This window comes from Odontesthes bonariensis, chromosome 6 (assembly GCF_027942865.1).
Source record: "Odontesthes bonariensis isolate fOdoBon6 chromosome 6, fOdoBon6.hap1, whole genome shotgun sequence".
Classification (NCBI taxonomy): domain Eukaryota; kingdom Metazoa; phylum Chordata; class Actinopteri; order Atheriniformes; family Atherinopsidae; genus Odontesthes; species Odontesthes bonariensis.
Window position 1 is genome coordinate 19,385,240 of NC_134511.1, and position 26,593 is coordinate 19,411,832.

At 39.8% G+C, this 26,593-nt stretch overlaps 1 protein-coding gene across 3 annotated transcripts in view; it reads right to left on the reverse strand.

Annotated features, from left to right (window-relative positions):
- The window catches only part of grid2 (glutamate receptor, ionotropic, delta 2), a 559,974-nt gene that overhangs the window by 67,575 nt on the left and 465,806 nt on the right, over positions 1-26,593 (reverse strand). For all 3 annotated transcript variants that reach the window (XM_075467787.1, XM_075467788.1, XM_075467790.1), the window contains exons 12-13: positions 24,056-24,194; positions 14,965-15,160 (exon numbers count right to left, since the gene is read on the reverse strand). In XM_075467787.1, the coding sequence (XP_075323902.1) occupies positions 14,965-15,160; positions 24,056-24,194 (335 nt within the window). The remainder of the gene's footprint in view (positions 1-14,964; positions 15,161-24,055; positions 24,195-26,593) is intronic.

Genomic DNA, 26,593 nt, shown 5'->3' on the forward strand with positions numbered 1-26,593 from the left:
AGACAGGATGTCAGACTAATCAAAAACAGACTAATGATTTTCTGTGAAAAGAATGATGCAGACAGAATGAACCTTTGAACAGGTGACACTGTAAAATGACACAACCTACTGGAACAAAATGATGTCAGCCAAATTACATAGTACATTTTTTCTTTAGATTATTTTGTGAAATTCATTCAAAAATATAGCAAAGAAACTAAATGGATTGTATTTATATAAAAACATTACTCTAGAGTTTAATGACCACTCAACCCTTAAAACATAGAAGCTACACACACACAAACTTGTTTTTCTTTTCTGGTGTTTCACCATTGGCAAAATGCTTAACACCTTACCCTGACCATCACAGCTGAATGCCTAACCCCAATTCTTACCCCAAACCATACCCTAAATCTTACATTAGCCATAGAACCAACCTAAACTATTCCTCTAAACACGTGGGGTCCACCGTTTTGTCCCCCACAAAACATGTTGGACACCAAAAGTATAGTGGGCTTCTCATTTTTGGAGCTTATGAACATGGATACTCAATACTCAAGGCTTTTAATTGTCTACACATGCAGTCTCCAGCAAAATTATTCAACCCCCAGTGTGTGGAAAATCACATGCACTGGGGGTGATTATTTTTGACTGTATAGAGCATATCTGAACATACTGCAGGAGCCAGAGATTGAATCACCAGGGGACGACCTAAGCACCATAGCTGCAAGTACCTCAAGTACTTCAGAACAAACCCTAAGAAAAGCCTTACAGTAAAATGCATGCAAAACATGATCAGACATATTTTTAGTGCTACAGTATGACAAGAATTAAGTCTGAGCGGCATCACACTGCCACCAAGAATTAGCCCTGTGCTCACACTCCTAAGTCTGATTTGAGCATGCACACCAGCAGCTTGACACGTGCATCTGAGGCATCGCTTGAACCACGCTGCAGTCGCATGCCATATAGTATCTCGCCTTGTTGCCCCTTTTCCATTTCCTGTTTTTAAAACAGAGGGTAACCATCAGGAAAGTGGTTCTCAGCAAATACACACAGCCATCAAAAGTGTTGTTTATCATGATGACCTCATACCTGGAATTGTTCAACATAGTTTCAGTGTGTGGGTAAATACTAGAAATTTATTAGCTTGTGTGCTATGATGATAATTTTATCTTTTGGCAATTGCATGTTATCAAATGTGCTATATAGGTACGGTAATTATAGTAAAATCCAATGTGGGTGATTATCCTGTCAGCATGTTAACATAATTAAATGTGTGGGCTTTCCTCACTGCTGTCTTATTACAGCAGTTCAACTATCCAGTCTTCAACTCTGTGTCAATTAGTGCCAACAGCTGGATAACATTCAGTGTGTTTTCTGCTGGGGAATAATGCTGGAATCTCCCAGAACTTAATTTCTTACTTGGTTTCTTACTTGAATTATGGTGAGGATGTCTGTCGTATGTATTTTTTGATGAATGTGGTTATGGATCCAATGCAAACCTCTGACAAAACCCAACAAAGAGGAAGCTTATAGACAGAGGAGGTACTGGCCCACCACCTTTTAGTTTAATGTTACAGTAGGTTAAACACAGTTTAATATCATGAACATGTTTAAGCACAAATTGGCTCCTAAACATATATAATCTAACCTAATTTACTGTGAATTTTTGTACGATCAATAGGTTCCTTCTAGTTGATAATGAGATGTACAAGTGAGGAAAGAATGCAAGACCCTATGTTAGAGATTCATTCTTCCATCAATTGTCAATAGGCATTTTATCAACTCTTGTCAGTACATTACAGTGCAAACACAGTAGCGGATAATCTTTCTCACTCAAAGATAATAACTAAAGTCGATTTAGAGTAACCGACTAACCTAAAATGTGTGCATTTGGGTTGTTAAAGGAAACCGTAGCCCCTGGAGAAAGTCCACATAGGCACAAAGAGAACTTATAAACTCTAATGCTCTAGTGGTAATTACTGTAACACCTTGTCATCTGTGTATCTTAAAATGCACAATATATGTTCTTATTAACTTTTTTTTTTTTTACTTTATTCTAAAAACTAAAAAAATATATAATTTATACCAAAATGATTCATACTCGCCCAGTAAAGAGGCAGCTTTTCAGCAAAGCTTTTGTTTGCCGTCGCTGCAAGCAGATGTTATAACCAATAAGATTATTTTTCCAAATCTCTAATGGAATTCTGAAAAAATTCAAGACAATGATCTCCAGGTCTTGCGGGTTGGAAGGCTTCTTTTAATCTTTCGTTCCTGCCACTGATTGCTAATGAGATTTATATTTGGCTTCTGGCTGGTTTTAATGCTAATATTGTTTTGTGTTAATTTGTTGACCAGTGTGACTGTATGGTTCAGATTTTTGTTTTGACACAAGCTATGGTGCAACTGGAGCCCGAATACTGAAAAAATCCTCTTAGAGTAGATTTTTGCTCATGATACTGTATATTTTGACAAGGTTGCTGAAAGCAAAGGTTCACATTCCTATAGTCCTACAGTTATTTGACAAAATAATTTTGTTGGATTTGATTGTTTTTCCTCTCTGTGTCCAAACAACTCCATTTTCATTGCATCCAATCATAATAGTTAAAAAAAAAATAATAATAATATTTATTTTTTTTTCCAGTTGAGCTTTCAGAAAAGACCTGGCAAGTTTTTTGTGTTTGTCATGGAGAAGTGAGTCATCCTTGGTTGGTGTCCAGGGAGACCAGCCTTGTGCATTGTCTGCTGTGGTGTCTGCCTCGAAATATGGGCCAGAATCCCAGTGGAGGCAAACATAAAGCTTGTTAGCAGTAATTAAAACTGTTTGATTGCCATTATTGAGACTAAAGGCTTTGGCAATGATTGTACGATGGGTTATGGAAACTTGACTTTTTTGTAGTAAAAAAATGTAAGAATGAATAAATAAATAAATGAATGAGTGAGTGAGTGAGTGAGTAAATAAGTAAATAAACAGATGCAAGTTCACAAACACAGAGCCTGTAAAAGTAGCTCTTGTAATACAATGCTTGGAAACATTTTTCTACACTGGTTTGGATTCTGTGCTGCAGGAATGAGAGTGAAATCACTGGCAGATAAAATGGACAAGTTTGGAGCACTGATGAGCAAACAGCAAGGATATGTAGAATACAGTATTATGTATTTCACCAAGATTTGGCATGACAGGAACACATTCTAGACTCCGACATCTCTTTATAAAGCTATAAGACTGCACAGGCAGACGGAGCCTGGAGACAGAGTGGGAAGAGTATAGGATGAGGGATCACAGTGCTTTTAAACAACAGATTGTGTAATGCTGGACAAGTTTCTGAGAAGAACAGTTCAACACCTTCATCTTGGAAGTTGAACTGCTGTGATTTTCTCTCCGTGTTGTCTACCAAGAGGGAATCTTTGTTACCTGCTGATGCCGTATGTGACATCATCAGCTCAGTTGTTGCCAGGCTACAAACATTACACCCCAGTGCATTCATTGCAATCTCTTGAGATGTCAACTTCTCTCTCTCTCTCTCTCTCTCTCTCTCTCTCTCTCTCTCTCTCTCCCTCTATGCTGCACTTAACTTTTTGAACAGTTTGTCATCCGTTTTATATATTCATTTATTTCCCTTAGGAGATTAGTGTCTGTTAGTACGATTTCAATTGTAGCACACCAGCAGCACAAAAATCCTTGGATGCCATTGTGCTGACTTTTTTTTAACTTCCTTTTTAGCAGCTGAACTCATTAACAGAAGATGCAGGTGTCGTGCAGGATAAAAAGAAATAAGAGAAAAACAAAAGCAACACTGAAGGTAAGATGAAGGTGTAGATGGCTTCAGCATCTGCTGGCAGAGAAATAGATAAAAAAAAAAGATATTTGGTTCCATGACTAGATAGAATGTAAACGGAAAGTCACAAAAAGTTAATGTAATATTTTACTTCTCTTCTTTTTCACGTTACTAAGATAAATGCCATCTCCTCCTCTTACTTCCCCCTTCCACTTCCTCTGTTCCCTTCATTCTAGTCCGATTTGTCACTTTTCAAGCAAACATGCAAGTCAGCATAATCGATAAGGATGACTTCTATGTATTTCTCCCTCTATTTTCTCATGTAGCATCAATCATTCTCTTATTTCAAATGGTTGTTTCAATCCTCGCCACCTTCTTTCTTCAATATGTAGAGTAATTCTCCTCCAGTTCCTCTTTCCGAATTCTTCTTTTCATCTGCTTTCTGTAAATCTGAGTCACAGCACAGAAACACTGTCATCACATAGGCAGACAATTTTAACAGCAGGAAAATATGTTTGCTGTTTGAGCTTGTTGTGTTGAATCCTAATGAGCTATCAGACTCTGCAGGAAAAGAGCTCTCTCTTTTTTCCTCTCAGGGTGATTTGCACTACTTTGCACAAGAACATATCAAATTAAAGAACCCAGAAACAAAAATGGCCTTTTCTGGCCTTAGCAGAGGCTGGGTTATTACAGAGGATATTGCAGCAGTCAAACCAAAGCACGGTGACAGATATACCAGCTTGTGCCTCTGCAGAGATTTCATTCAAATCCAGTAAAATACATTACAAACATACAAATATGCCAATCCTTTTTCAAAAATACAATGAAAGGGATTTGCTCCGACACTGTGTCATCACACTGGCTCAGACAAAATAATACCACAACTTACTTTTAAATCACTAGCAGCCTCAGTAGGAAAGAATACTGAGAGCATGTGAGGATGAAAGCAAGGAAACTGAAGGGATGAAAAGTAGAAGAACAGACAGGATAGTGCATATTAGCAGGCTTACTGTAAGAGATACAAGCCACCTAGCGATAGGCAACCTTGAGACCTGAAAGCATCGTTCATAAAAAGCCGATCTCACTCTTTCAATGCCAGACTGGGAGGAATCATAAACACAGAGATCTGTTACCCGAGCTCGGCGGGGCCACCCTGTGTGGTAACCTTGGCAACTCCCTGACCAATGGCTGGTTGGCAGGAGGTCCTCTAAGAACAATGACACTGACATATAAAACATACACACTCAGAGAACACTGCTGCCTACGGATCTATTGCTGACAGTGATTTGAAGAGGTAAACAATGTTTGAGTGGCCTCTGTGAACTGAGAGTACACCAACACACGCATACACCTACGCACACATACTGTGAGGCATCTGGGTGAGGTTCACTCTTGAGCTCTGTTTAGACAGCACTTCCCATTCACCCTGCTTTATGCTTCTTCACTGATTAATGAAGAGTGGTGGCGCCTAAGTGTTCATTATTTATGAAGTTTTTTTTCTGACACAATTAGATATTTTAGGTTGCTGATGATAAGGCACATATAATTGTGATTAAGCTTTATATTGATATAATATCTCAAGTGACCTTCTTAGAGCATCTTAACAATGTTATACACCACTTGAAGTTTCCCTCATCAGTCCGAACCACTCTTGGGCCCAATCCCAATTCTATTTTCTACCCCTTCGCCTACCCCTCGCCCCTTCAAACGTAGGGGTAGGCGAAGGGCTAGGAATGTCACCCCTTCGAATTGGGACAGCACTTCACACTCACGAACGTAATAAGTCCGCGCCGTCAGTTGTTACGTAACCAAAAGCGACAGCTTTAGCCAGAAGTAAACAAACATGACCGGTGCTGTGGTGTTCGTGCTGTCCTGGGCTATTCGGATATTTTTAGAAATATCTGCGTCGAATCGACGGAGTGCCATCAGGCGAAGGCGTCTTCGACATCTGGGAGCATTGCTGGATCTTGTTACGGTATGTAGAATAAGAAATTAATGCAAATAACGCTTGTGAGTGAGCAGCTGGTAGCTTCCAGAGCCGGCGTGTGAAAATGATTGTGTGTGTGTGTGTGTTTGAAAGTGCTTCTAACTGTACATTTGTGATATCGTGTAATATAGAAACAATTTGCTTGTCTCGTTGGATTTGCTGATTTATTGATTGGAGTAGTATCCTAACCTGGCTAACCTAGCTGAAAGCATAAGCTAACGTTTAGCCTTTGTTACTCGCCTCGTTCCGTTTGGGATAAACAATGCGTTTTTGAAGCGGTTTTCTTTGTAACTGGTTCAGATTTGATGACTTAAATAAATGCACTGCCTTGTGTGCTATCAATGTGTTGGTTTGGGAGGATAAAAGCCTGATCTTTCCATGTTTTTCTTTCCAGGAGACGGGTCATCCTACAAATTATTGCCGATTGGACCACAACACGTACCCCATTTTTTTGGTTATCCCTTGTATAATAAATCTCTTCATACCAATATCCGTTCCAGTCGTTCATATGATGTTGATGTGATAATCATGCTCACAAACCTTTTGTCCTTAATTTCTTTTATTAGGCTCACATTACAGACTGGTAAGGCAGCTTATTTTCAGAAATAACAGCTTAAAGTGTGTGGTGCAAATATGGACAATAAACAGTATGAATATAAACAGTATGAATATAAACGGGCAACAGTGCAATCATCAAGAACGAGATGACCGGAGCAGGAACAGCGGAGGGGCATGGCACATCGGAGGTGCTGGGCTCAGTGATGTTCTGGGGGAACAAGACACGATATGACATTATAGCATGCACTTTCATCCATTGTAAAAAATTAAAAAAAGGTGTTTCAGAATGCGGTAGTGGTGGCTGTGTGTACAATAGGTGCATGGCGCATCAACTCACCGTAAAGTTTGTCTATCATGCGCTCAAACCGAGCTAAAAAGCGCTCCGTTTTCTGCTCGTGGCGCTTCTGCTCCTTCAGGCTCTCCTGTATCAGGTAATCCATTACGGGATTGGACTTCCTACTTCTTTTTGGGGATGGGGATGACTTTAGAAACAGATCTTCGTTTTCGGCGCTAAACCTGATCAGGCTCTTTGTTTGTGCTTGAGTCCCTGTGAATCAGTCACGTATATGAATACTTATGATAATAGGTAGCGAAATGACGCTCAAAAGGAACTTCTCTATGGTTAACCAACTACATTGCTTGTAAATACTCGTGTTACAATTTAAAAAACGACAACTCTTTCGCAGCACCTTCACATGCATTGACCGATTACTCCATGTAAAATAGCGACTTTTCCCATGTGCGTTTATAGCAGAAAACAACTACACATTGCCACCACTTTAAACTCACACAATACACCAGTTATCACAACCTAAAACGGTTAAGGCCCAATCCCAATTCACCCCTTGGCCCTACCCCTTACCCCTTCCCCTCCGTTTTGCGCTGTCACGTGAAGGGGTAGTGTTGTCCCAATACTCTTCCAAAGCCGTTCCCCTTAGCCCTACCCCTCCGTTGTAGCCCTTGAAACGGAGGGCTTCGGCCAGGCAGACTCCGTTTGAAGGGGTATGATATATTTCCCAGAGTACAACGCGACTACCGGGAGATTGCGAGTCTTTTTAAAAATGGCAGAAGCAAGAGCCCCACACAAATGTAAGTTCTTCTATCTTTTTGCCATAATTTAACTGTTTTAATCGTTTTAGGTTGTGATAACTGGTGTATTGTGTGAGTTTAACATGGTGGCAATGTGTAGTTGTTTTCTGTTATAAACGCACATGGGAAAAGTCGCTGTTTTACATGGAGTAATCGGTCAATGCATGTGAAGGTGCTGCGAAAGAGTTGTTTTTTTTAATTGTAACATGAGTATTTACAAGCAATGTTGTTGGTTAACCATAGAGAAGTTCGTTTTGAGTGACATGAGCGTCATTTCGCTACCTATTATCACAAGTATTCATATACGTGACTGATTCACAGGGACTCAAGCACAAAGAGTCTGATCAGGTTTAGCGCCGAAAACGAAGATCTGTTTCTAAAGTCATCCCCATCCCCAAAAAGAAGTAGGAAGTCCAATCCCATAATAGATTACCTGATACAGGAGAGCCTGAAGGAGCAGAAGCGCCACGAGCAGAAAACGGAGCGCTTTTTAGCTCGGTTTGAGCGCATGATAGACAAACTTTACGGTGAGTTAATGCACCATGCACCTATTGTACACACAGCCACCACTACCGCATTCTGAAACACCTTTTTTTAATTTTTTACAATGGATGAAAGTACATGCTATAATGTCATGTCTTGTTCCCCCAGAACATCACTGAGCCCATGCAGCACCTCCGATGCGCCAAGCACCTTCACTGTTCCTGCTCCGGTCATCTCGTTCTTGATGATTGCACTGTTGCCCGTTTATATTCATACTGTTTATATTCATACTGTTTATTGTCCATATTTGCAGCAGACACTTTAAGCTGTTATTTCTGAAAACAAGCTGCCTTACCAGTCTGTAATTTGAGCCTAATAAAAGAAATTAAGGACAAAAGGTTTGTGAGTATGATTATCACATCAACATCATATTAACGACTGGAACGGATATTGGTATGAAGAGATTTATTATACAAGGGATAACAAAAAAATTGGGGTACATGTTGTGGTCCAATGGGCAATAATTTGTAGGACGACCCGTCTGCTGGAAAGAAAAACATGGAAAGATCAGGCTTTTATCCTCCCAAACCAACACATTGATAGCACACACAATGCAGTGCATGTATTTATGTCATCAAATCTGAACCTGGTACAAAGAAAACCGCTTCAAAAACGCATGAGCTGCATGTTTATCCCAAACGGAAAGAGGCGAGTAACAAAGGCTAAACGTTAGCTTATGCTTTCAGCTAGGTTAGCCAGGTTAGGATACTACTCCAATCAATAAATCAGCAAATCTAACGAGACAAGCAAATTGTGTCTATATTACACGATATCACAAATGTACAGTTAGAAGCACTTTCAAACACACACACACACATTATCATATTCACACGTCGGCTCTGGAAGCTACCAGCTGCTCACTCACACACGTTATTTGCATTAATTTCTCATTCTACATACCGTAACAAGATCCAGCAATGCTCCTACATGTCGAAGACGCCTTCGCCTGATGGCACTCCGTCGATTCGACGCAGATATTTCTAAAAATATCCGAATAGCCCAGGACAGCGCGAACACCACAGCACCGGTCATGTTTGTTTACTTCTGGCTAAAGCTGTCGCTTTTGGTTACGTAACAACTGACGGCGCGGACTTATTACGTTCGTGAGTGTGAAGTGCTGTCCCAATTCGAAGGGGTGACATTCTTAGCCCTTCGCCTACCCCTACGTTTGAAGGGGCGAGGGGTAGGGGCGAGGGGTAGGCGAAGGGGTAGAAAATAGAATTGGGATTGGGCCTAAAACAGTTATATTATGGCAAAAAAATAGAAGAACTTACATTTGTGTGGTGAATTTTTAAAAAGACTCGCGATCTCCCGTTAGTCGCGTTGTACTCTGGGAAATATATCATACCCCTTCAAACGGAGTCTGCCTGGCCGAAGCCCTCCGTTTCAAGGGCTACAACGGAGGGATAGGGCTAAGGGGAACGGCTTTGGAAGATTATTGGGACAACACTACCCCTTCACGTGAACGCGCAAAACGGAGGGGAAGGGGTAAGGGGTAGGGCCAAGGGGTGAATTGGGATTGGGCCTGAGACTAACTTGGCAAACAGTGTGTCGAGTGTTTAACTGAAAATATGAGAACAAAGCATACTTGGGGAAAGTGCACCCCAGTGCAATAGGGAGATTTTCTATTTTCTGTATCTGTAAAATATAGAGTTAAGATCACCATATCTCCAGTCTGCACTTTCTTGCTGGGTCTTTTCGATTAATTCACAATTCTTCCATTTCCCTTGACTCCATCAAGGTCCCTGTGTACTTATTCTTTTTCATCTCCTTACCCCTCTTTTTTAGCCCATCTTCACCTATCTACAGTCAAACCCATAATTTCTACTCTTCTTTTAGCTCCTCTCTCCTCCCATTCCTCTCCTTCTCCACCTTCCTAAAACTCCCAATTTCCCTCTTCCCACTCCCAGAGCACCCGTTTACCAGCCATATCATCTTCCCCTCTTCCCATCATCTCTCCTCTGCTTTGTCTCAATCGTCCTCTGGAGTGCTGTGATAGCCTCATCCTGGGATGAAGGATCTAAACAGGACTTGGTTGATTTACCACCGCTCTATCTGCCATCGCAATCAGCATAATCTTTAACATCATCACTTAAGTCAATATGGTAAATTGGTAAAGGCTTATTGGCTTACACTATACAGCTCCTTACTGCCAGCATGCAGATATATAGCAGAGGTGAAGAAATTATGATAATTTTTAGTGTCTGGAGTCATTATGTTAAATGACAAGATGGTAATAAGAAGACACTAAGTGACAGGGGAAATTACACATTGAAGCTACAAATGCAAGAAGTGAAATTTTCCAGTTTAACATTCTCACTGAGACTGCATAACATTATACGTAGGACAAATGCATATGAAGAGTATTATCAGTGGAATACTGTCAGATGTGGCCACATACAGTAAAAATAGAAGATATTTTACATTTAAGAATATGAAAGGATATTCAAAAGGAATACATTCCTTCAGAAATAAACATTTTTTAAATGCTTATATAAAAAAAAAAGGTTATTTTGAGGTAAGACTGGATTTATATGCATAAAGCATTTCATTCAACAGTGAAAGATAATTGCTTTATATTCAGTCTCTGTTGTGATACATGCCCTGTGCCATACTTTCCTACTGTCTTACCTCGCATTGTTAATGTACAGGTTTCAGAAAAGCTTATTTTTTCTTTTTTTTTTTTTCCCAGAAGCTACTATAAAGGGGACATAAACTTGCATAAAAAAAGATGCATTTTCTAAGGTGGAACCTGCCCATTGTGAAGCAGAAAGCCATAGACAGAAAATCACTCAAACTGGCGATCCACTCAAGACCAAAATCATTCAGCACTCATCAGAGACTCTTAAAGCCTGACGAAGAGTAGCTGTCATATATTCATGCAGGAACACTTACATCAACTGAGTCGGGTGTGTATGCTAGTGTGTGCGTAAGCACCAGGATGTATGTGAAAAAGCATGCAAATTTGAAGGTTATAGTGGTTTGTGTGCATCAAGAACAATGAGTATGCAACACAAGTATGAGCGTGCTACAGTATGAAACCTTAAAAGCCACTCAGGGAGAAATGTTCGCATTTCACACCCCTTTATATGCATCAGTTGATAGCATTCGAGGTGACGAAAAATCATCATACCATATGAAAGGTAATGGTATGGAAACATAAGTAAAACATAAAATTGTATGCATCCATTAAAGCTAAGGATGTTGTACTTTAAAGAAAAAGAAAAAAAATACATAGTATTCGGTTGTACATATAATTAAGCTGTGGCGATTTCTATCTCTTTCCCTCATGTTATTAACAATTTTCATTTTTTTTGTTATTTTTCAGTCCTGTTGTGATTGATAAGAAAGGTAATAAGCTTATTTGTAATTTCAGTAAGTACTACAAAACTCTGCACTCAAGCTGAAATTCTTCACGAAACACACACAAAAAAAAAGGCCTTTTTCTTTCTTGAGATGATGCAAGAATAAGCTCGAAAGACCTCAAATGAGTTATGTGCTGACCTAAACGAAGGTGTCACCAAGTCAAACAGTGACATGAACAATGAACCAGTCTTTGATATCATATGTGACACAAAGTTAATGAGATCTCAAGTCTGAGGGGCAACACCTCTTACTTTATCGAACGCTTTAATCATTGACTGAAATGGAGGAGACACATAAATAACCCTATGACTGGCCCAGCAGCACTTGCCCAGGTCTGCGCGTGTTTGTGCATCAAAGCATTAAAACTGTACATGTGTAATGCGTTCATGTTTGCATATCTTGCATTGTGTGCACATTTGTGTGTTTCTGCAGGTACTGTACATGCACATATTTGTGTGCGAGTGACACCACAGACAGCTCAAACACTGACTGTGTGACATAATAATAATAATAACAGTATTCTGCTGCAAGGGATCGAAACTGAAGAGCGAAAATCCATCGAGTGCAGGAGAGAATGGTGACAATAAGGAGTCAGAGCTTTATTGTGAAAGAGAGAAAAAAGAAGCCCGCAAGAAAGACAGACGTGACGGAAAGAAGAAGAGACAAAGCATGACACTTCTTAACTTCACCTGAGCAAAAAATCAAAAAGGCACTGGATGAGGAAGACAAACACAACTAAAAAAAAAAAAAAAAAAAGAAGCAAGACAGACAAAAATAAAGACGTCTGAAAGGGACTGGCGCACGGGGCCTGATAATAACATCACGGCCTTGCAAATAGCCTTAAGCTTTGAAACCCAATTGCGGTTACTGTTCACTGCCTTCCAATTATATTTTTCAGTAAAACAAGAAATCTTAGCAGGTTGAAAGGCATAATGTTGAGAAAATAGTAGCTGTATACATTAAGCAGGCCCAGGAGAAAAATGTTCCAAGGTGAAGTTAAGAAAAATCAAAGCTGAGTATATGATTAAGAGGTTTTATTCAGTATTTAACAAGTAAAAGAAAATAAAACTGAAACAATGTTGTGTTTTTGTAGATTATCACTGAAGGTTTATGTTCATAATGGCAACAGTGCCACTGCCAATGCTGCTGCCACAGAGAGGAAACATCACCCTGTGTCACTGCAGTTAGCAGAGGGAGAAAAGCATTAGTGAACCACTAGAGTGCACCCTGTAGCCTTTAACACAATGCAGATGCATAAGTGACACCCGGAGAGACAAAGGGAGGAGCGGATAGAGAAAATGTAAGAAAAGACTGAAGTGGAAAAGGTGGGGATGAGGTGGGGGGCCAAATGGAAAAAAATACTGTAAGAATTGTGTCAGAGAGAAGCACAGAAGCAGATATCTGTAAATTGTCAGTGGTGTAGTGGAAGGAAAAAAAGGAAACATGCAGTATGGGGAATGAAGAAAACAGAAGAGAATATAAAATCAGAGAAGACATATTCAGAGGAGGAATGTCTGCCACTTCACTGCTGCTGTGCAGTGCTTGCTGCCACTCTAGAAGTGTCACCTCTGTCATACTGAATGTATCCATGAAACCAAGTTCCTCTGTCCAACCCTTTATCTATTGTCTGTCCTACATCCTTCCCCTCTTGTTGCTTACTTGTAGAGTTTTCTGTCAATGTTGCTGACTAAAACACCGTCCAACCCGAAGGACTGTTCGTGAAAATATACATGAGACAATTTTGTGCATTCTACTTGCAGATTTCCACAACAGTGTGATGTCTGGCAGTGTTTCCAGCCACACACTCACTAAACAAACCAATTCTGATATAGCTTAAGTGTTCTCCTGTGCTTTACTATAGTAAGGAAACTGCAGTCATAGTCAGGATTTCATACTCGACAAAACAAAGGAACTGATCCTGTTAACTTACAAGATGGGGCTGAGCTCAGAGCTGGTGATCAGGACAAAGTGTATCTAATGTTAGCAGCTCATTATCAGATCTTACACAATCAAATGTTGAGGGTGAGCAGTTGCAAAAAAACTAATAAAGTTGGTGATGCCAGCGAGGACCAGATTTGGGCATAATAAAAGATCTGAATTCAAGAGCTGCCTAACATTTAGCAGATCTTGAATTCAGCTGCGAGTTTCACTTACTCCTGTAAGGTCCATCTTCTTTCTTCATTCTTCTTTCTTTATCTCTTGTCCAATAGAGTTGAACGTTTTTAGCCAAACAAAATAAAACCTAACCAGGCAACAATGGTCTTAAACGAAGGTAATAAGGCAAGAATACCTCACAAGATGGTGCTAATGTCCCAGCGCACAACATGTGACGTAGCTTCACATTCTCTATAGCAATGATAAATATAGTTTACTTTTACAAACCTATAGCCCAGTTTAGATTTAGATATATACCCTAACCCTCGAGATAAATATTCTTTAAATTATGAAAAATTATTCATGGTTCTGGAGACATTACAAATTAGGTATAAATGATCAACAAACACCAGCGCTAACCAGAAATATTGCTATATAGTTGCATCCTTATATGTTTTTTATGTTATGCTGCACTTATATGCACTTTGATCACTCCTCGCCGCATATGCAATGATGGGTCAAGTTCAAGTTTAATATATTCATGAGGTGGAAGGGATACAATGAGGCTGAAATGCGGTGCAGTAAGAAAGTTGGCTGAGCGTAAATGAGATACAGCAGTCAGGTATTTATGATACTAAGTACCTCCAAGGGAATTAAGGATGTCGCTTACATGGATTTGTCTCATCAACAAGAATAACCCCACAGATAAGTGAAGGCATATGATTTGACATTTTGGTTTTGATGACTGCAGGTGTTAAAACGTACATTACTCAAACAAACCCCATGTGCAAGTGTGAGAACATGCCAATATTTCCAAGCCACCCATTTAAAGGGGAAGTTCGTTTTTTTTTTTTTAAACCTGGACCTTATTTCTGGTATAAAATACGTTCAGTTACTCACCGATAACAGTTTGATGAAAGTCGGCGTTCTTCTGATGATATTTAGATTACTCGAGATCCGTGTGTATCCATATAACGGGAGAGAACGGGGCACTGACAATACAGCCTCTAAATAAGGCATTATCTGTCTTTATTTCACCAATACTTTAAGACGAATAAATGAATGAATGCGTTCTATTGCACTGTTAGCTCAGAGCTGACATGTTGTTGTTGTTGTGGTTGTTATTGTTGTTATTTAATCTATAATATAGGCTTCACCATAACTGGAATTCTAACTCACTCTGATCGCTATCAAGTACAGAAGAATTGTTGCGAAAGCTCAAGAGGATTCAAAACTGTAAAACCTGAAATGAATTAAATTATGAATAATGAATGTGACAATCTCAGAGACAACTCTTCAAGTTGATTTAACAATACAATCAAATTCTATACGTTCACATATATTACAAGATCAAATGCCAGCAGATCATGCCTTGAATATGAATGCCTTGCACAGAGTCATGAATAACTGCACTGGCACTGTCCCCATTCTGCACATCCCATTTATTCGAAACCTATTACACGAGTCCTTCAACTACAATATTTGTTTTAATAACCGCTGTGATTCTACATGTGTCATAGGTCCTATACTTGAAACAGATGAGCAATTAAAAAGGGTAAGGCCTACCTTTCGAATGCCTTCCTTTGACTCCTCCATGTTATTATCTCCTCCTCCGGTGCGATTAATCATCCGCCACATCTGGGAATACATGGGATCTCTCTCAAAGGGGTTCATAGCCTTGGAGCGCACCTGATCATATACAGCAGAGTCCAAGACTGTCCCATATGGCAACTCTGTCTGCTTGGACAAGTCCTGCAGAGACCTATAAGGACAGAAGTGGTCAAAATTGTTAGAGATTTCATTATCTCAGGCATTTATTAACTAAAAGCACCATATGCTTGTTTCAGCTTAACATCGAGCAGATATGCGTGGTGTGACACACACATAATCTTTTAGCTGTTCTTTGGTGGCTGTAGTTAATGGCCAGCGGTATTCATGATAGATGCTGCAATCTCTAATTGAGAGATTGGGAGGAGATGACAGTTTCTAATGACAGCTTGTTTTTTTCCCCAAGTACAGGCAACATACTGTTTGTTATTACAGTCCATAGTAACATTGAATGGCAAATTAAAGACATAACTATCCCGAGTCCACCCTAACTGTAACTTTTCGTTTTCGTTTTTTAAATCAGAAAATGGAAAGAACTAGACTTAAATAAATAAACAAAAAAACAATATTTTAGTACACCAGGAGAGTTTGTATATAATGCAACAAATGCACTGCAGTGACCAGGCTGTGCAAGCTGAAGAAATGCATCAGTGGAAAAGTACAGGCCTAAAAAGAATTTCAGGATGAGCAAAATTCTTCTATGTACATAAACAATTAAGTCTTTGGTAACCCTTTTTGGTAAGAGGGTGGCTTTTGGTGGCTAACACCATCACCTCCCCACGAATGAATGACTTCTACGTGCTCTTCAGCAAAACAGGGGGAGTCATAATGTAACTGACATTGGGCAAAATGAGGAAAAAAATGAGAATTGGTCCCTACACGCGTGAGATAAAATGAGAGAGGAAAACTTTAGACAGTAGCACGCTTTTCACAGTACTTAAAAAGTTGGCCTGGTCAACAACTTTGTTATCGTTACCTATTACCAGGAGAAAATAACAAAGAACTAAAATTCAGAAAAACTACACTCTGCCTTGAACTTCCTTCTTTGGTTCTCTTTCGCTCCACTCTTCACCCATAAATTACCCACCCTGGGGGAATATACAAGCTATTGTTAATTATAATGCAACAGTGCATGGGCTGCCTTTCAAAGAGTTTGGCTGCTGAGAAATGTAATGGAGAACCATTACATGATCTAATTACTGTTTGTTTGTTTGTTAAATGTGTGCCTACATGCCACCCATGGATTTGAGATACTCTCATCTGGGAAACAAAGCATGCAAACAAAAACACTCAACATGTTCCCCTTAATGAAGAACAGTCAGTGTACAGTATTATATGTCATTAATTCAGTTGTAATAGAGTATACCCACAAAGCAGATTTGACAATGAGCAAAAATATGAACAGATATTGCTTGCATTATAACAAGGTTGTTTGTTTCCTTGGACAAAAATACATACACACAGACATACATATTGTACAGTATGAGATAACATATAGAGATGGACAGCCCTTGTTGTCCCTGTTCTCTTAAGCCCTCCTCAATTATCTCTGACCCATTCTAAAAAAAAAAGAAGTCCTTTGAAGATTTTAACGAACTCTGCCGTGAACATGAATCTTTTATTGCTGTCAATTAATCTTTGGCCTTAATAATCTCCCTTCCCCACTGCTTTCCCTTGAGAGTATACTGGCTTATTAGCGCACATTTTGACCAGGATTCCCCCTTTGTGAATTGGTTTCAAATGGTAGGGACTCTAGGCTTGTTCTTTAATGGTGCACTGCAGGGGAAACAGACAGAGGATGAGAGAAACACGTATAACGCCTGAATAAGATTAGATATCAGTTATGAGTTATGTGGGGACTCAAAAAAAAAAAAAACATGAATCGGGTTTATGTTGGCTTAACTAACTACTCAGATAGTTTGAATGTGTCATGGTTGCGTTAAGGGAGGACCCAGGTGCAGACACGGACGAGTACAAAGCTGGAGTACTGAAAAACTAAACTGAACATAAAACTAAGAAAATAACAAAACAGACTGAAATACTTGTGGACAGGACTGACGAGGAAAACCAGGGACCAGGGATAGTGAGACCATAAAGACGAGGAATATACAGACGTGGATTTCAGATTGGTAAGGTAAGACAAGGCAAGACAAGACAAGACTAAGGATCCGGTGAGGAGTGGTGGAACTAGAAGGACATATATACTAGGGAGGTGATTACTGGAGTAGGAACTGGTGGCTGATTGGTAACAGGTTGCAGGTGAGAGTGAAGAGAGCAGAGGGCAGGAGATGGACTTGAGAGAGAGAGAGAGATGGCAAAACACAGGGGGCGAGGGAGAGCACACTAACCTGAAAATGAATCTAACACAAATAATACACAAGGAGTAATAAAACATAACTGAATACTGATAAACAGAACTAAGGTGAAACAAAGGCTGATCTAATACAGAAAACATAAAGAGCACTGAATAAAAATAACACCAATAACCAAGTCCAAAAACATAACCAAAAAACCCAGATCATGACAGAATGTGATTAATAATAAAACAAAGAGATCCAAAGAGTTTGTAAACGATTAAGATAAGTGTCCAGCATGTCACGTATAGGCTCTGGTTTAATTTCCCTTTTTTTGGATATTTCTTAAGCGAAAATTCTATCAATGTACTGACATTTGACAAGGAGAGTAAAACAGATTAATGTTTTTGGTCAGTGATGGTGAAGAGAGAAAGAGATTGAAAAAGTACAACCCCTTAAAATTACCCTTTAAAAATTCTACAAAGAAGAATGCTGCATATGTTGCCCATCATAATGGACAACACTTCCCAGTCTCGAGACAACAATGTGATCAAACAACTGAGTGTGTTCAGTCAGAGGCTTCCTCAGCTCCACATCAAAAACTCTACACAGTGACCCGTTTTATGTTATCAATTTTTTTATGCTGTAAAAAATTGTACCTGCGTGGGATAGATTCAGTATTATTCTATTCAATAAACTGGAATGATTTACATTGATAAGGGAGGAAGCCATCTTAGAAATAAAAATAAAAATTAAAAGATTGTCCACAATGAAAAACAAGGTAAAAAGAAAAGGGAGCCCGAAAGGTGTCAACAATAAGTAATTTTATCTAAACACATACATTTCTGGATTTCAATAAAACAGTAACTGATTGTTTCATGATTATTTATTACTTTGTGTGTGGAGTACTATGGAACTATGTGTATGCAGGAATTATACATTTAATTGTCTTTTTGTGAGTGTTTTATGTGAATTTAATTTCTGTGTATATGCGCGTGTGCACACGCTTCCTCTGTGTATGCTAGCTCATTTTGCAAGCAATTATATTCCCCCGAGCAGCTCAATGAGCAAGCAAATGAAGTGAACAGCAGCTGAATGTATTTTGTGACAAATAGTCAGTGTGGATGTGTGTGTGTGTGTGTGTGGGTGGGTGTGGGTGTCTGTGCGTGGGTGTGTGTGTGTGTGTGTGTGTGTGTGTGTGTGCGTGTGGGTGGGTGTGTGTGTCTGTGCGTGGGTGTGTGTGTGTGTCTGTGAGTGGGTGTGTTCCTATGACTGAGTAAACGAGAGACGAAGAAAGTGAATAAGAAACGAGCAAGAGTCCCTTTTAATTACATGTTAATCAGTGTTTGCCTGTGAAAAATCCATTGGCAGCCACATATTTGTTTTTATTTGTTACAAAATAGAAAAATATCAGGCTGATTTTATAGGGAAATTAGGCTACGTGCCCACGACAACGCTCTGAAGCATAAACGCAGATGTCCGTTTTTTTCCTCCACAATTTATCTGCGTTCTCACGAGCGCTTGGGGGTGGATATCTGTCTATCCATGGGAACAGGGAAAACGTATAAAACTCGCAGTTTGCCGATGTAGTATGCACGCCCTGGACGTAGGTGGCAGTAGCAACAATACCTTTGGTATTGTTATATGAGTTATATTGTTATATATTAATAAATATGAGAAATGCCTGTTTTGTGGCTACTTCCTCCGCGTCAGTTGGAAGAAAGTGGCGAAGCGCGGCGGCAACAACAGTACGCCTTCAAACTTTGTTTGGACAGATGATGAGGTCCAGTTGCTCCTGAACACGACACTGAACTACAAAGCCAGGAAGGCAGTGGATAATATGGATTGGGAGAGTGTCCAAAATAAATATAGTGAGATATGGGAGTCGTTCATGGAGAACTACCCACTTAACGTGTGCAAAAAACGCACTTCTGCGTTTTGAACTGTTCCTACGGCGACGAGAGGTTGGATCGTTTTCAAGATCTCCACTCTGGAGGGCGTTTGCGTTTTCTTCGTTTTGAACTCCTAAAAACGCCGTCGCCGTGTGCAAGATAGGCACATCTGTCGAAATGTTCTGCGTTTATCTGTCGTTATCGTTGTCGTGGGCACGTAGCCTTAGTCTGTAAAGTAAGTCGAGCCAACTACTGTACTATTGGTAATATACTATAATAACAACATAACTGTGAACAAAAAGGAATCTGCAGTGTATGTGGACTGAAACAGCTGAACATGCTCTTAAAGTTAGCTACTGTAGTGTAGTTTCCAAGCTGCAACTTAACATTCCTCCATCAAGGCAGATCTGAGACAGACTATTCAGTTTGTTTGTCAGTCTGTCAGCAAGATTACACACAAAGACTACCAGGCTGAATTTCTTCAAACGTATTGAAGAGGAAGAACATGGGTAGAGGAAGAAACCATTTAAACTTTGGTGCTGATTCACATCACTTTCTTTAACATTGTGAACAAGAGCATTAACCTTGGAAGAAGAATATAGCCTGAAAATATCCTGTTCCTCTGTTTGCATCCTGTCCTTTGAGAGAATCTATTTTTTTCAATTTTGTATGTCAACACTGGGTAACATTGGGTAAACTCTTAGAATGAGGTACCATCTAAACCCCATACAATGAAATTACAATTAATTTAATGATTATTTCTTTTGTTGATGATCATTGCTAGACAATATTATCACACGTTGTTCCAGATTTACAAGAAATTGTACAGTTCTTTTAATCACTGGAAATATTAAGCTTTGCAACGGGTTTAAAGGATAAGACCGGTTTTTTGACATTGGGCCCTTGATTTCACATTATAACATGATGTTCTACTCACCCCTGCTTGTTGTTGGTCATTTGGAGCTGTTCCGAAGATATTCGAGAGGCGTCTGGCTGCTCTCTTGAGATATTCGGCCATGAAACGGTTTCCTATGGGCAAGTTTATACAGGCATAAACTATGCTGTTTATAATTTATTAATTACTCTACACTAGCACTGATAACGTGGAGGTGCGTCGCTTACTTAAAAAAATCCGGGTTACTGTAATTTTGAATTTTTGTCGTAAAGTGGGTGTTACTGACGTCATCGTCGTGCTACTGCCACAGACAGCCCACAGACCTGCTGCCTATTTATTCATTCGGCTAAAATTCAAAATTAGTAACCCGGATTTTTTTAAGTAAGCGACGCACCTCCACGTTATCAGTGCTAGTGTACAGTAATTAATAAATTATAAACAGCATAGTTTGTGCCTGTATAAACTTGCCCATAGGAAACCGTTTCATGGCCGAATATCTCAAGAGAGCAGCCAGACGCCTCGGGAATATCTTCGGAACAGCTCCAAATGACCAACAACAAGCAGGGGTGAGTAGAACATCATGTTATAATGTGAAATCAAGGGCCCAATGTCAAAAAACCGGTCTTATCCTTTAAGGACAATTATCTTTATCACAACGGATGATGACTTCACAGCAGTGGCGTGCACAGGGTGGGCAGGGGGTAACTTGCCCCCTCTTGTGGCCCAATTGTTGAAAAACGCATGCTAAAGTGCCCTCTCAGGAGCCAAAACGTGTGTTAAAGTGCCCTCTCGGGAGCCAAAAAGCGTGCTAACGTGCCCTCTTCGGAGCCAAAACGCATGCTAAAGTGGGCCCTTGGGAGCTAAAACGTGTGCTAAACTGCCCTCTCGGGAGCCAAAAAGCGTGTTAAAGTGCCCTCTTTGGAGCCAAAACACATGCTAAAGGGGGCCCTTGGGAGCCAAAACGTGTGCTAAACTGCCCTCAAGTGTCCTCAAGTGTCCTCTCGGGAGCCAAAACGCGTGCCAAAGTGCCCTCAAGTGTCCTCAAGTGTCCTCTTGGGAGCCAAAACGCGTGCTAAAGTTCCCTCAGGTGCCCTCTTTGGGAGCCAAAACGCATGCTAAAGTTCCCTCAGGTGCACTCTTTGGGAGCCAAAACGCATACTAAAGTTCCCTCAGGTGCCCTCTTTGGGAGCCAAAACGCATACTAAAGTTCCCTCTTTGGGAGCCAAAACGCATGCTAAAGTTCCCTCAGGTGCACTCTTTGGGAGCCAAAACGCATACTAAAGTTCCCTCAGGTGCCCTCTTTTGGAGCCAAAACGCATGCTGAAGTACCCTCAGGTGCCCTCTTTGGGAGCCAAAACGCATACTAAAGTTCCCTCAGGTGCCCTCTTTTGGAGCCAAAACGCATGCTGAAGTTCCCTCAGGTGCCCTCTTTGGGAGCCAAAACGCGTGCTAAAGTACCCTCAGGTGCCCTCTTTGGGAGCCAAAACGAATGCTAAAGTTCCCTCTTGGGAGCCAAAACGTGTGCTCAAGTGCCCTTTTGGGAGTTAAAACTCGCTAAAATGTCCTATTGGGAGGCAAAAATGCGTGCTAAAGTGCCCTCCTGGTTGGCAAAATATACTAAATTGCCCTCTTGGGTGGAAAAAACACTCCAATGCCCTTCTAAGTTCTATTATTCGGTAGAGATGCCAATTGGATGTTTTTATCACATTTTATCACAGAGCCCTCTTGGGTGAAGAAAATACATTAAACTCCAGAAGGCTTTTAGGACCAAGAAATACTATGACACAATACGGTTGCAATGACTTTTGTGTTGGGCCCTTTGTTGGTCTATATTGAGCCAGAACTATATCTCACAGAACCAGTTTGGATTATCTGGTGCTAATATGGTGTTAAAATGCACTAGAATACAGGAAATGGCATCTACTTAATTGTACAGTGGTGAGGATGAGCCGCTGCCATTTGACCAGAGTGAACACATCATTTGACCTTAGAGTGGTCACCTGCAAAGCTAAAGCTAAGACAAACATTCATAAAAATGCCCGACTCGACTTCATTGAAAATCTAGATCAACAATTGACATTTCCTGGAAGACTTTTTAGCCTTCAACAATCCTCCCGGTTTTCCCAATTCTTCCACTCATTCTCTTAACAGGGGCCATCTGTTCCTTCACTTTTTCACTCTGTCTGGTCATCACGATCAAAATATTTACAGCCTCACGCTTTTCTCTTCCCGTCTGTCTTTTTCTTAAACTTCAGACCTTAATCTCGTTCTTCCATTTTTCTGCTTTGTCTCTTCATATCCGTATTCAAATGCTTATTCCTCTTCGTCTCTCTCATTGTGCATTGCTCTTTTGCACCTTCTCTTTGCTCCTCTCCGCTGTCATCCTTGACTGTTTTCCTAAAGGATTCACTGTGAAATTGAGGGAAAACATCCAAGCGTGAAATAGTCCAGAGAGGGTTCTTGACGCTTACTTGTTATTTCATTTTCAGGAGGAAACAAGGGCATTAATACTTAAAAAGCCTGCCTGTCCTGTTGGGAGACACTAAAAAGAGCAATACCTCCATCCTTCCCCGGCCTTCCCTTCCTTTATCACCAGTTTATTTCCTTCCTTGCTTTTTTCTATACCACCTCAGTCACTCTCTAAGTCCCACAAATGTAATATGAAAATAGACTATCAACAGAAAAAAAGTGCATTCTAATCACAACATCTAATCATAGATTACACACTCTTCACACAGTCCACTAGGTTTTGTTATGCTTTCAGATTACTTTCGGTATATTTCTGGAATGATCCGTCTCACCACTTAGTCCAAACCCATTTGAAGAGGCTGATGTTCATGTAGTTGATGCTATTAAGGACGTAACTATGGCACTGATAACTGCAAGCGAGCAAACACATTAAGGATAATCCACTGGACTGCACGACAAAACATCTCCTTACTATTCTCCCTTTCTCACTTTACCTGCAGAGATGCAGCTCACGTCGCCATACATGATGACACTTAAGACTTAAAGGCGGCAGAAAAGCAGAATGAATGAGAAAGTGACAGAAACAAATTGAGAGACATCAAGTGATGAGTTTTGGAGAAATAAATGTTGTTTATTCCAAAGCCAAGCACAATTAACTGTGGCACTGCCGGGCATAACGGATGCTTCAGCATGCTGATTAGTCCAATGAGAGATGAGCATTTCCTAGTGCCACCAGGAAGTAAGCAGGCAAACATATTATCGCAAGAATAGATAAACAGAGGGAACAGAGCTTGGGGAAATAATGTGTGTGTTAAAGCACAGCTAAGAGAGTACAAAGCTTTGCCAGCTGCCTTGATACCTAAAAGGAGCATAAAAAAACACTCTTTCCCCTATGTTTTGCCTAAATCCCTCTTTTCCTGTTCCTTGCAGCTTATTATCTTCAGTATCGTCATCCGTGTAACACACAACACAGACGCTTGCACTCACAGATGCAAACACACAATCTTGAGACATACAGGAAATTACTATCTTACGATGAGGTGACGAAGGGATTGAGACAGAGTAAAGGGGGAGTTGAGAAGCGATTGTATGTTCGTGTGTGTGCGCACATGCAGGCACATGTGTGTCGCCTCTCATGCATTACACCTGTCTGGTGGAATGGATTTCCACTCTGAGACACAATCAAGCACACAGAGGGACTCTGCAGTGTGTCTCTTTGTGTTCAAAACAATTGGTCATGTACACACAACTACCCACAATCTCTGATGTGAACAGGTGTGGAGTAGGGCAGGTGTGGGTGCCTGTGTGTGCGTGCACACGCATGCACACATAATTGCATTATGATGTCTTATCTATCTATGGTGTCTAGATGTAGAGATTATCTTTGTACTATGGAGAATACTAGATCTTGTTCATCCGACTGTTAATACCTCAATAGACAGAGGACGACACATTTTCTTTTTTCAGAAATCAAAGAAATGAATGTGTTTGATACTTACTGGATGGAGTTCTCTATGCGTGAGATAGTGAGGAAAGCAGCGAGATTGGCAGTGTATGAAGATATGACAATCAGAGCAAACATCCACCAAACACCCATCATCATCCTTGTTGCCAGGGTGGTGTAGGGAACTTCTCCACCTAGAAAGAAAGGAAGAAAGAAAGAGATACACAGTTCTGAAAAAGTTGGCCATAGCAGAAAAATGTACAACATTATCAAGTAATAGCACATATTTGCTTCAGAGGGTTAAGCTGTTGAGATAGCAGATAGTATCCGGCAGGGGCGAGGCTAGGGTATTTTTAGTGGTGCCAAGGCACCACCGTGAGATAGCTCGGCACCCCCTGGCTCAGCACATTTTTAAAATACTATACTATGCAAAAACACATTTTTTTTGCTCAAGAATGCATTATTTTAGTGACCATTTTATTTATTTTCTAGCATTTGTTTTTGTTTTAACTCTTTACTCCCAAAATAAATGTTTAGTTATCTTGTTATCTTGTTATCTGTCAAGCCACAGTCTTTTGAAATGAAGAGGTCAAAATTTAATGTTGTAGGGGAAAACACTACTCAAAGCAAAATAAATGTACTAGTTCGCCTCAATTAGTGAGAAATAATGTGCCTCTGTGAGCACTGGGGGCTGGGCACCCCTAAAGACCAGATCCTAAAATCGCCCCTGGTATCAGGAAAGATTGTGTGTGGATTAACAATTTTTGATCTTCACATGGTAGAATAAAGTCCAAGGAATAAAATGAAAAAATAAAAGAAAGAACACATCCTTTAGTTAGCCAATATAGCATGTCATTGGAACTCTTCGGAAATATAAACACACCTAAAATAACAGCACAAAAAACTGTTTGCACACAGCTTTAAAAAATGCGCTCTGCTCCCGGGAATAAATAATCTTGTACAAGTGTAATACATTTAAACAAAATGCTTAGTTGTCTGAAACATTTTACATTCAAAAGTGGCTTTTCTGTCGAGTAATATAAAATCTCTTTATCTCCAAAAACGGCTTTTTAAAAGATCTATTGCACTATATCAAATAGAAATAATAACGTTAGTAACGGCTTTAGCTTAATGTGCATGGAAGAAAAGATTGTTATTACTACTCTGGGCCCAGGAAAAAAATAATTAATTTATTTGTGTACCAACAAGAAAAGGAACAGAACGCATTTTATTTTTAAGCCTTTCTGTCTTTATAGATTACGGGCTACCCTTTCTGTTGGGACAAATACGCCTTTATTCACATCTTGGTATGGATTTCAAAATATGTAAACACCACCACACACAGTGATGATCGACTTGCAGCCTGTGAGGTTTTCCTCACTGTCTTTAATGAGAAGAAGAAAAAAAAAAATGAACCTCATTCATCCTTGAGGCAGGGAATCACCGTTAACGTCAACTCAGACCAAGCAACACTCCTCGCTTCCACCTCCTCTTACCCAGAGTCAATAACATATGTGACACCCACATAATTTCATGTTCCCATTATCTTACCCTTTTCCTTTCTCCAACATATTCGCACCTTTTCCATCTTTATCTTTTGCATGGTTTATTGCATTGGATTTAATTTGAATGTATTATCTTCTTGCCTCTCTATGGAATTTTTCTATAGCTTTCTCATGCAATATGTTTGCTGTTGACAGAAGGTTTTACCAGTAGCCCGAAGGAGTTATAATGTGCCATATTGTATGCTGTTCACAAAATCATTGGTGCCTGAATGATGTGGCACCTTGAGCTCTTTTGTTAATTTCTGAAATTTGCCAAACTTTTATGTTCCTTTGAATTCCCCTACAGAGAATGAGGAAAAACACTGGCTGGTCACCTATTGCTCTGTACCAGGTTGTCGGAACATGCTAGCGATAAAATATGATAATCATGAAACTCATTTTTCTATCAAACGTTCTAACAGTCATGAAAAATAATTATAAAAAAAATACAGCTTTGCCAGTGGGGAGAAGAGTTGAATATCTTCTTTGGATACATGCAACAAGCAAACATCAATGCTTTCCTCTCATAATGTGCTCTGCCCTCCATGGATGTTGGCAGAGCACAACATCCATGGAGGGCAGAGTAAGTTGCATGAGAAAAAACTATTGTGTAGATTCAGAGCAATTTTCAAGTTGATTAATTGCATGTTAAAATTTGAAGACGATCAGCAAGTTTCTTTGATTAGTTTTATATTATAAAACAATATCCCTTGAAAAATGTTGGATCAAATCACAAAAAAACACTTTCATAGTTTGAAGATTTTAAGTATTCTTCGGAAATGCAGAAAATAATAGATAATAGTGAACATAGAATTAATATTGCTATTTTATTAATAAAGTGTATTGTTTATTCAAGTCTATTTTGACACTATTCTATTAGGACTAGTCTATTCTGGAGCTAAATCAAACCGACTGGTTGAGAAAGCTCAGAGAAGTCAAACACAGACTTTAGAGGTGCCAGATTCTCAAAAGCTTCTCTGGACTTTTTTACTAAAACTAACTGATGTGTCTGTCTCTAGCTCATAAGGAAATGATAATGTGAGGAAATT